This window comes from Neomonachus schauinslandi, chromosome 4 (assembly GCF_002201575.2).
Source record: "Neomonachus schauinslandi chromosome 4, ASM220157v2, whole genome shotgun sequence".
Classification (NCBI taxonomy): domain Eukaryota; kingdom Metazoa; phylum Chordata; class Mammalia; order Carnivora; family Phocidae; genus Neomonachus; species Neomonachus schauinslandi.
Genome location: NC_058406.1, coordinates 24758170 through 24770236, shown reverse-complemented (window position 1 = coordinate 24770236; position 12067 = coordinate 24758170). Strand labels below are relative to the sequence as shown.

The following is a 12067-nucleotide window of genomic DNA, read 5'->3' as shown; positions in this document are numbered from 1 at the left end:
CCCGGCGGAGAGGAGGCGGCCCGCCCGGGCCCGGGACCCCGCGCGAGGCGGCGCCCGGCCGAGGGGCTGCGTAGGCCCCGCCCGGCCAGGCCCAGCCGGGCCCTGGACAGGTCAGTGCCCGTGGCGGGGGAGGGATTCTCGCCAGGAGGGGGCCCGCGGCCGGCGCTCGTCGCACGGGAAGCCGGGCACCGCCCTCCGGTGCCACTCCCGGCCCGGGCCTGCTCGGCTGCCAGGCCGTGCCAGCCCGCGACTCTCGCCCTGTCGGCGCCTGGGAGGTGTCCTCCGCCTGCCCCCCTCGTCGGGGACCCTGCCTGCTCCGCACTCCCCCGGAAGCCGCTGTGTCAACCTCAGCGTGCCAAACGCTTCCGTGTGTGTCCGCGCCCCTGCCCCCGGTCCCCGCACACCCCACCCCCACCCCCGTCCTCCCGGGACGGCGATTTACCGGGGCGATGGACGGGTCGTTTAGGGGCAGGGCTGCTGGCATCCGCTGCGCTCTGTTGGTAGGGGACTACCTAGCTTGGAGGGCCTGCGGCTTCGCTGGAGAGTTTTGTTTTTAATCTAGTTTCAGTCTCACGAGGTTTTTAATTGGATGGAAAGGACAAGCTGTTCTGTGTCTGTCCTGTCTTCCATTTTTAGAAGAGCATTTTCTCTCTTTCCCATGCCAAATGAAGGTATGCTGAATTGTGGATTCTTTACATAAAAATCGGGATTTGTGAGATTTCTCTATTTAAATTGAAGTCCGCAGAGAGGGAAATAATTTGCCCAAGGTCAGGTTGCAAACTGATGGTGAAGCTACAGTCAGAACTCGTGGCCCCTGACTCCTGTATGGCTGGATACCACCAGTCTGTGCCAGCGATACCCCCACCATCCCAACTCTCTACGTCCCTTCCCCACCGCCGCCGTCGATACCTAAACAGATTTCACTGACATACTTTCAGTTCTGATAACTTTCCTTTCCTCCCTACTCCATACCCAGAATGTTCCCCTTCTTCCAGTGCGGTCTACAGACACAGTCTTTTATTATTATTATTATTATTATTTTTCCTGCTTTACAAATCAGTGACAGCTTTCCCCTTAGAGGGCTTCCATCCTAGAGCTTTAATCCCCTCCATTAGCATATTAGGCCCAGAGGATCCCTTGTTGTGAAATAAGCAACCGACCTAAATCCACCATATGTCCCCGATTTTTCTAGGACAGCCCCAATTTAAAATATTCCATCCCATTGTCTATCAGCCCAAGTGTCTTGATTTTTGGTTTAGAAAATAATGTCACTTTAAGTGTATCAGACCCTCTGTCCTGGCTTTTTCCAGCCATTTGGCTCTGGGGCATAACTGGGTAATCCAATTATCATTCACCTGGGATTTTTCTTCTCCTCCTGAGTCAACCCAAATGTTGGAACTGCCAGGATTTCTAGATGAGTCTGAAAATTACAGGCTAATGAAGCAAGGAAATGCCTTCTTGCTCCTATATTTCTCCCCCACTCCTGACCTCCCCATCTTTTATTCTAGTGCAGGGCAGCAGACCTGTGGCAGGGTCTGTTGATCAGGGCTTAGGTTTAGGTCACAGGGATGTAGGGCTTTGTATCATTTCGCCTGTAAAATAGGAAGGAAGTAACTTACCATGTTGGTTATAGGGCAGGAGATTCTGTCTGGAATCTTAAGGTACCTGCACAGCTAAGTAGTTTTGGTCTCACGCAGATCAACACACTTTTATTCGGCTCCTGCTTCATATAAAGCACTGCGGTAAGCATTGTGGAGGAAAAAAAAGTGATTTTCCCACGTAGCCCCCAACGTCTGGAGATCTGTATTTGGAAGTACCCACACTTTTGAATCAGCTGATAAACTGTGTTTCCCACCGTTTCTATACCTGAATTCCGGTCTCTGCAAGGCAAGAACCAAAGTTTCTGGTTTGGCTCATTCACAGGGGCTGGCTTGTTTCACAGAGGGTCCAGCAGATGGGTAATGGTGCTCTTTTGGCACCTGCCCTTTCCAGGCACTCTTTGTCACGTGCGCCCTGCCCACCCAAGATCTGTTTCCAGGCTTGTCTATACACACTGGAAGAATAGATGCCTTTTTTTCCTCCAGCCTTACTCTTGAGAAAGTAGGTAGTTTCTTGGTGTACATTTCTGTTGTTCTTGAGTTGGTTTCTGTTATCCAGCGGTGTTTGCTTGAGCTGTCTCTCCTGTTGTCACTCCTTCTTGTTTTGTTTTGTTTTTTTTTAACTGTTGTTTTACTGAGATGTGGCACATAGATGCTTAAGGAATATTGGTATTCCATCATGTACTCACCTCCCAGCTTTTTCCACCTCTCTTCCACATCCTGACTTAATTTCTAATTTCCCTTTGTCAGTCATACTCAATATATATTACTTCACTTCCCTCAAAGTAAGGTGGAAACTCCAGCTCTTCTTTCTGTCCCAATAATGATTCTCTTAGCTGTAGGACTCATCAGCCATTGTCTCTCTCCATTTCAGTGGAGGATGAGCTTTTAGGAAGGTGTTAGTTATGCTTCTCCAGACATATCTCCTCTGTCACTGACTTTCTAGTCTAAGCTGATTGATCCTGAGACTTCTCTTCCTGCCACCAGACCCCCTCCCCCATCTATGACCCTGTGCCTGTTACTTGCTTTGGCTCAGCCCCAGAATCCACTCTTTTTCAGACCACATCCTTTTTCCTGCCTTACTCATTTCCTGTCTCAGATACTTTGGATCCTTTAATTCTGATCTTTCCAAGGGGAAGAGAATAAACCAAGAGAAGAGGAGTAAGTGGATAGATGATCTTCTAAAATTGAACTGTTCTTTCTCGCTCTTACATAGGCTGTCCCCTCCCTGGGTTTTCTTGTTTAAGAAAAAAAGAAATGATGACTGTCTCAGAATTAAGAACCTCCACCTGTGAGTCCCTGTCTTTTTGTCTTTTTTTTTTTTTTTCCCTGTTGTGAATGTATAAAGAGGATAACTTAGAATCTTAGACTCTCCCTCTAAGTCTCTGTCCTCCTTTGGACTGTGGGCCTCATGCTAGGCATTTGGTAACCATTTGCAGAATAAAGTTCAGCCACTTCCTATCAAAGTCCTTCACTTTCAGCTCACGTGGATCAGTAAGCCAAAAATAAAATTTAAATTAAAAAAACTAGGGAATAGGATGTTGGTTCCAGTTCTGGTAATACTGCTCCATGTTAGTATGCTATTTCCCAAGGGTTCCCCCCCTTCTTGTGTCATTCCAACTTTATAGTAAAGTTCTCCCAGCTGTTCAGTGTCATATAATCTCCAGGTAGATTTGGTCCCGTCCTCAAAAAGATTCTCTTTTGAAAAGATACATCTGCTAGAGAGGAGAGTAGGTAAATGAGAATAAGGCGTCTTCATAAGTGATATTTTTTCTTTTATTCCCTTTGTTTTGTACCATTCTGCAACTGGAAGATGAAGATGATGACTTTCTGTGGTCGGGAGGAGTCTCACCAAAGTGGTTGTAGAGAGATGCTATTGTGTTTTCCACCCCCGTGGAAAAGCAGGGTGAGGACTGGCTGCCTTACGCCATCTGCCCCCATGAGGCCTTTATGCCAGTAGCAGGAATGACTCTCTCTGCAGTGACTTGGCACCTTGTTTGGTGGAAAGCAAAGCTGGCCTACCCCTCAAGGTTGATGTATGAACATATGTAGATTTATATTTTTAAAGTTTTTATGGCATGGTTTAAACTAGAATGTGAGTCACCTCTTAAAGATTCTGAGTATGTTTTCTCTTAAAAAATTAAGAAGTATGCCTGTTTAAGATGACTTACTCACATCTCAAATAGATGTAAGGTTTCATTTTGAGCATTAACTTATTTCAGAATTTCAGTTTGAATTACCAGCTACATCAGACCACTGATTTGAGAAACTCAGAGGCAGGCCACCCCTAGTTCAACTTTATGACATTTGGGGAATTGTTAGGAAAATAATCAACCATTTGTTTATCCAAAACAAAAATCTTACAGATTCTGGACTTTTTCTGTCAATAACAAAAGTAGTGTGACTGACATAGTCAAGAAATGGGCTGTTTTATAGTTAATCAAGAGTTACACAATTAAAATTTATATACTATTAAATTTATATACAATGAAAAATGTTAGTTTTTGGAGAAAGAAAGTGTAGTAAGAAACAGCACATAATTTAATAAATTGTTGTGTGAGTCATTGTAAGACCATCTCAGCCAGCATGATAAACTTAATAGGGTTTGTTTTTTTTTCCTTCCCCTTCCAGATTATTTATACTTAGTGAAAAAGGATGTGCTTTCCTTTTCTTTCAATTTCCAAATGATTTTTTTAGTTTAGATAAGTCCAAAAGAAGAGCACGTTCTTTTGACGTCGCCAAGAAAGGATTGTTATTAAACAGGCATTGCCAGTTCTGAGATAAATCCAGATGTTGAAAAGAGTCCTGGTTTGCTAGTAGGGTTGCTCCTTATCCTGGGGATTAACGAGTGTTGAAGGTGTTGAAGCAAAATATCTGTTTCCTGGGTGATTTTCTTCTCAGCATTGAAATTTATTTATTATAGCTTCTCTTAAAAAGAGATGCCTATCAGATGCCATGTCAACCGGCTCTTCTCCAGTAGGTTAGGAGGACCAGGCCTGAGACTGTTGGCAACAAAGTGAGAGCTCTTGACCACTGGGGCTTATTGTTAAGGCTTTAGTTGCAAGGCTATTACGTCTCAAATAGTGTATGATTATCCCTAGTTACTGATATCTTTAGCATATTTGAAACCATCCATATGGGGCCTAAATCCATATAATCCAAATCTATCTTAATCTATAGTCATCCAGTCTATAGTAAGACATGTTTTTGTTTTTAAGATTTTATTTATTTATTTGTCAGAGAGAGAGAGAGAGCGAGAGAGGGCACAAGCAGGGGGAGCGGTAGGCAGAGGGAGAAGCAGACTCCCTGCCGAGCACCCTGGGATCATGACCTGAGCCGAAGGCAGACACTTAACCGACTGAGCCACCCAAGCATCCCAAGACATGTTTAATTAAAGGATCAAAGCAAAGGACACTTTAAATTGAAACAAAATTAATGCCAGTCAAATACTGTTTTTACAAAAATCAGTGAAGTCCACGTTTTCAGGCCTCCAGTAGTCAGTATTAATCTGTTCTATCAGCTGATTGGTAGCAAAGTAGGGTGATTGCAGACTTGGACAATGATTTTAGGAAGGAAGAGAGTAATGTTTGCCACAAGCAGAAATGGTCAGGAGGATTGGTTTGCAAGGTAAGTATTATGTATCCCATTCTATGGGCGAGACAGCGGAGGCTTAGCTTTTTCCCCACTTCTCTGTCTCTCTCCCCTTCCCCCCCCCCCCCCCTCTCCCATTTATCTGAGAATATTAGTGCTCCTGCAGTTGGTAAATAATAAGGCAGCGTATCAGGCAACATAGTGGCCTTTCCTTATTATCAACCTGAAAATAATTATGGAGTTTACTAAACATTTCTAATTGTCTTTTTTTTTTTTTTTTAACTATTAGAAACCCATCTTCCATGATTTTGCCTTCAGCCTTTTAAACTAACTTCTTTTCATGGGCTACACTACTCCCGGCTTTACAAATTCCATGAATTTACTGCTCTCTAGGTAAAGTTCTTTAGTTGCTCCAATCACCTAGTCTGGCTTCTGGGGTTCTGCACTGTGAGATGCCCTGAGACTCTTTACCCAAGAACTGTATAGAAAGGGAGCGTGGTGGTTGCCTCATCCTGGGGATTAACGAGTGTTGAAGGTGAATTGAGACATTTGGTTCGCCCTGAAGGCAGGTGCATTTCTGTTCTGTTGCTGCCATTGTCAAAGTGGAAGTAACTTTTCTTCCTGAAGCCTGACCTCAAGAGGACAAGAACAGGACACCCTGCATAGGCCAGGGTGTCTGAGGAGCATGAATGGTACCTGAGTTTGGGCTGATGGAAGAAGAGTTCTCTCTGCCCTGGAGCTACAAGAAGCCAGGCTCAGTGAGAGCGAGATTGAGAGATTAAGGCAGGTTTCCTAATATCTCGGGTTTCAGTGATGTTAGCCCTCCTAGGGCCAAGGCCAGCCTGTTCCACTATGTTGTTCCTACATTATCTTATTTAATCCTTACTGTGGCCAACTGAGACAGGTCTAAGTACCCATTTTACAGATAAGGAAACTAAGGCCTCGGGTAACTTGTCCAGGATTACAAACTAGGATTTAAGTCTAAGGGCTTTCTGATCCCAAAGTCGTAATGGCCACGTTGCACAGCTTCTAAATGAGATCAGTGGGGGCGCCTGGGTGGCTGTCGTTAAGCGTCTGCCTTCGGCTCAGGTCATGATCCCAGGGTCCTGGGATCGAGCCCCACATCGGGCTCTGTGCTCCACGGGGAAGCCTGCTTCTCCCTCTCCCACTCTGCTTGTGTTCCTGCTCTCACTATGTCTCTCTCTGTCAAATAAATAAATAAAATCTTTAATAAATAAATAAATAAATGAGATCAGTGCCAGGCATCTTACATATAAAAATTCTTATATTCACTATAGCCTTGCAACATAGGCAGTATGATCCTCATTTTCACAGATGGAGGGACTAAGGCTCAGAGCAGGTATCAAGTGCTTGAAGCTCACAGATAAACCAAAGATGGAACCAGAAGGCAGAATATGAACCCAGAGGCACTGGCTCCGCCCAGAGCCAGCACTCCTTCCACTCTGCTGCTCTGACCTCCATCTTCTGTGATCTTGAGGCCTCCAGTGTAGAGCCTCTCCTGCGGGTCCCAGACATGTTGTCTTTTGAAGTCCTAGCACCTGCTAGAGAACTATGGTGGGAGAATATCTGGGAGCCCTCGACCTCAGCAGTGGATCCCGTGGGCCTGGCTCCATCCAAGTAGAAGTCTGAAACCCCTCCCTGACTCCCTGCAGTCAGAGTTAGCTGCTCTTCCCTGGTGCATTGACCTGTCCGTGGGAAGTCACTGCGCGGTCCTGCAGGTGCTGCTGCCGAGCTTGGTCCCGGTGCCCCAGGAGCCTGGCGCGGGGGTCTGCCTGCGGGCTGGGCAGCAGCTCCTGCAGCTGTTTGGAAATCCCCCAGGGCTCCTGTTGTCCTGACCTGCATGGGGGAGGGTGGCTGTTCGCTCCATTGCCTCCTTCCTTCATAGCAGGGGAGGGGGGGTGGTGGCAGCTTGGAAAACATTCAGCTGTTTACAATTCAGCTTATGTACACTGTAGCTGGGGATTGTGGGTGAGTCAGAAGGGCCGCTCTCTCTGCCTGTGTCCTCAGAGATGGCAGGGAAGTCAGCTGTATGGTAATGGCTGCCAGCGAGGAGGAGGAGCCCTCCCTCACAGATGCCTTAACCAGAGTCGCTCAGCCAGATGCTGAAGATCCGAGAAGCACGTCTGCCCTCCAATCCTCTTAACCCAGGCTCGACGAGGTCATTTTGCTGTGACACCGAGAGCAGGGTTGGGGCTACCTGGCTGAGCCTCGCTTTCGTTCTGCCAGCCAGCTCCCCTGCAGAGACCCAGGCGCGGACCCCGAGCCTCGCCGTCCTGTGCCTGCTCCACCAAGTGCCCAGAGCGCCCCGCCTGTCACTGCCGACTCTTCCTCTCTCGAGAGAGCTCGGTCAGAGCAGGCTGCTCTTGTTTGCAGAGCCCAGGAAGGTACTCTGAGGAGCAGGATGGTGATGGCCATAGCCTGCTGTGGGTCCTCGAGGTAAGGATTTCTTCTGTGTCTGACAGCTCGGTCCTTAGCAGAATTGAAAAAGTTAAAACATTGGACATTGGTGCCTACTGCCTTCTGGGTACTCAGGGGACCCCAGGGTGGGAAGGGACGTGTCATTTCCCCACGACTAAGAGCTCCTTCTGTGCGTGTTTTAGAAGGTCCTGCCTTCCAAGTATGTGCCATCCACTCTTGCCTTGATTCTAAAATGCACACTTTTCCTCATCTGGAAAATTGCTAGACTCCGGCCCTGTGCTCTAGTGCCCATGATCCAGAATAATCACTCTCCCCTCCCACCCCTCCCACCCCTCCCACCAAGCCTGCTGCCCCGAATCGGAAGGAAAGCTATCTGCTTATCTGTCAAGTGGTTCACAGCCAGGTGTGAATGACTGCAGGTGTCTATTTGCATTTTAAAGAAGGTTGTTAACCAAATGAATCTCTTTGAGTGATGGACTCAGGGTCCCAGGATGGAGCCCCACCATTCCTCCTTCCCTCGCTCCCGCCCCTCGTCACCCCTCTACCTGTTTCTACCCACCCCTTTCTCTCTCATCGCCACTTCCCCCTTCACTTTCCCACCACCCCCTGGGGCGGTGGAGGGATGCCAACAAATGGGCAATTATGAAATATCTTACCTCCCCCCTTTCCGAATGGCACCAGTTTCTTTAGGCGCCCAAATATAACTGCAGAGAGCGTAAGAGCAGCGGCGGACATCAGCGCCCTCAGCTTGCTGTGCTGTTACCGCCCGCCGGACCAGCTGCCCTCCGCCTCCTGGATCTGGTTTCCCTGGCGGGAGCTCTGCAGGTGCTCCACACGGGCGCTCTCCCGAGCACGCAGTTCTGTAGGGATCCTGCTGGCCCGGTGACGGGGCCTGCTGAGCTGAGGCACTGAGAGCGGGATTGCAGAGCCAGGGGCCTGGAGGGAATGCTCGGTGTTGTATAAGCAGCCTTGTTTTGCCATTTGTCAAGCAGGATTTGCTGCAGGCAAATGACCCATGTTATCACCTACTTTGCTTCCTTAAATTCTTGATTAACTTCATTAGCTCTGTCTCACTCGGCTACAGTCAAGGAAGGGTAGTTAGAAGTCTTGTAAATGAAAACACTCCTCCTGTCGAGAAAATAGAGACCGCTGAGGGGTAGAAGCAGCTCTGCTTGCCCTCCCGTTTCCTCTGAAGTCAGGTCTTCAAGATGACTTGTTTTAGGAGCAAACACAGTGAATGGCCAGGCCATCTGAAACACCCGTAATAACTGTTCGTCCTAAACCAGATTCCAGCATAGCTGATTTTTGGTTTTGTTTGTTTTTTTACTTTTCTATTTACTTTTTTTTTTTTTTCCTGATTTTTGTTTTATCTGCTCATGTAAAGAACATCAGAACTGGTTCTAAAATGGCCCAGATTTTGCATAGATGTAGCCAGCCAGACCTCTCTCTTAAATAGGCAGGAGAGCTCAGCCTCTCCGGACACCTAGTGACTGGTCCTGTGGGCGGGGCCGTCTTTATAGGAGCCTCCCAGCCTCTGACTCTAGAGGTCATCATGCCTTTCTAGATGCCCGGAGCCCAAACACATATTTCAAAGGGGCCAGGGAATCCAGAACTCCAGCCTTCAGGGCAACTTAATGCTCCTTCTAACTGAAGAAATCCCCACGCTAACAGGAAGAAATGGGCCAAGGAATAGCTCTTGTTCTTTGTAACCAGGTACCCAGAAATGCCAGTCCTGTAGAAGACACTGGCCTGACTGCTGTCTAATCATTATAGCCTCAGTAGGTAATTTACAAATCTCAGATGGTGCCAAGTTCCCTGTTTGAGACTAAGGAGACCTTTGAAGATGGAGAACATGGGTTCTAGACCATCCAGTTTAACAGACATTAAATAGCTTGTCCTAGAGCAGACATGGGGTTTAGCCCCTGAAGATACAGAGGTGGTAAGATATAGCCCCTGCCTAAAGAAACTTGCTCTGCCTAGCAGAAGGGACCCAGCCCTGAAGCACATAATCTCACAGACAGACTGCTGGGTGGTTCTTCCTATTTTATCCAGCCCCTATAAGGGCTATTGCTGCCAGAGCCTATGAATGAGCCCAGAATTGAGAAGCAGCCTAGAGGTTGAGACATATATATATAAATGTAAAATTTATATATATATATAAAACATATATAAACATATATATAAAACAACTTCCCCAGAACATACTATCCTGTTCATTCCTATCTGAATACTCAGCCCTTTGTAGGCACCTTCATTAAAGGCTTAATTCTCCCTCCCCACACATTCACCACCACCAAAGCTTGGCCTGCCTTCCCTCCCACAGCCTCTGGTTCTCATAGCACCCTGGCCTCCACCTTTCAGATACGGGTGCCTAGCTGTGTGTAATGACTTTTGAGACCTGTGGGAATCTCCAGCAGCAGCACCAGCCTCAGGGACTGGTCAAGAGAATTCAGAAAGGAAGAATTCCTAAAACAGAGTCTTTATCTTTTATCTGGCCTCTGAGCCAGCTGGACAGGTTTCTGCAAGTTTCCCTATTAAGCTGCTTTCCCTCAAGCAGGCTGAAGAGCAGTCTGGGAGAGCGGGGAAGTAGATTAAATTAATCTCAGCATGCTGGGCTTGGCAGGGGGTTAGATTGTGTTTGGTCATTCCAGAAATAGCCCAAGCTCCTTTGTTCCTAAAGCAGATGAGGGGCCTTGGCCTCCAAGATGACTGCAAACCTTTGTATATTCATAAAACGCCCTCCCTCTGTCCCCTGGCTTCTGTCTCTTCTGCAACCTGCCCTAGAGTTATAACGGAGAGTGATAGATTCTGACGTTAGGGTGAAAGGATTTATTTGTTTGTTCTGCTTAATAAGATCCTTTTTTAAAAAACTTAGATTCCAAAAAGTCTTTGCTTCCCAGAGTTAAGCATCGGCCCTGTCAACTCTGAGCTAGTGAATGCATCTGTTCACTACTGTATTTGGCATGAGGAAAGAATCTGACCTCAAGAGTTATGCCTGCACCACCCTGTCTTGCATTGCCCCAATGCACATTAATAGACACCGCTCTGAGAGACAGGAGGGAAGGGGGGTCGGGGGGGAAGGAGAAGAATCGAGCCAGGATACAGAGATCCCATAAAAGGAGACAAGGTATCAGAAGCAGTTTGGTGATGAATATCCATGAAAAGCCGGAGGTGGGATTGGTCCCAGAATTCAAGGAGAATGGATTAATTCCACTGAGGTATTTGAAACTAAAACAAGGGAGTCACTTGTGCCCCTTCTCCTGTGCTCCCAGTCAGGAATGTGACCATGTGTAAAAGAAACACAACCAAAATCTTACCAACCCAATCTCTTAGATCAATGCGCTTGATTTTTTATGTTAGTATTGACCGGGTCCCTGACTTGAAAAGACGTAAACAGGACACGTAGGATGATGATGGAACTTGGAGCCTTTTGTGCAAGGAATAGTTGAAGCAGCAGAGGGAGCTCGGCCTAGAGGAGAGAAGATACACTTGGTAGTGAGTGCCGTGCTCTCCCACACCAAGAGCAGTTCGTGAGCATTTCCTAGTGCACTAGCACGCTCTGCAGGTGATTACTTCGTGGTCTGCAGAGCCGCTCAACACTGTGGGGGAGGTATTGCAATTGTCCTTATTTTACAGCTCGTTGCACCGAGGCTCAGAGTCAGAGGACTTGCCCCCAATTCACTTGAGTGATAAAGACCAGTCTCTGAGCCCGTGTTTTTGCCCATTATACAAATATGATTAGCCTTGTTCTACGTGGTCTTAAGGAACAGAACCAGGATGGGTGGGCAGAAGTTAACAGGAGATAGGTTTTTGGCTCATAGTAAAGAAGAACTTTTTAATTGAACTGTCCACAGAGGGAACTACTCCAGAGGTAGTAAGTTCCTTTGTCATTGGAGGTATTCAAACAAATGCCCAGAAATCACTGGGTGGTAGTATTATAGAGAAGTTTCCAGCATTGGGAAGGGATTGAACCAGGCATTCCAATCTTGTGATTCTGTAATCTGTAGTTCATTAGAGAAATCAGGGGATATTTTACCAGAAGGAATTTCAGAGCACCATGTAAAAATAAAATGTTAACTTATGTATTCGGTTTTATATATATATTTTTAAATATTTTATTTATTTATTAGAGAGAGAGAGAGAGCATGAGCAGGGGGGAAGGGTAGAGGGAGAAGCAGACTCCCCACCGAGCAAGGAGTTGAACGCAGGGCTCGATCCCAGGACCCCGAGATCATGACCTGAGCTGAAGGCAGACGCTTAACCAACTGAGCCACCCAGGCGCCCCTCGGTTTTATATTTTAACAACATTTATTTATCATTTTAAGTAAAATTTATATTTCTTTGCATATTTAAAATATTAAATAAAAGAAAACATAACCATGTAAATGCAGGCTTAAATGTTTAAAATTTAGGGGCGCCTGGGTGGCTCAGTCGTTAAG

The 12067-nt window shown here is 46.8% G+C and overlaps 1 protein-coding gene across 1 annotated transcript in view; it reads left to right on the top strand.

Moving 5' to 3' along the window:
• The window catches only part of PHC2 (polyhomeotic homolog 2), a 52668-nt gene that overhangs the window by 25922 nt on the left and 14679 nt on the right, over window positions 1–12067 (top strand). The window contains 1 exon segment of the mRNA XM_044913826.1: window positions 2–110. Within this exon segment, the coding sequence (XP_044769761.1) occupies window positions 2–110 (109 nt within the window).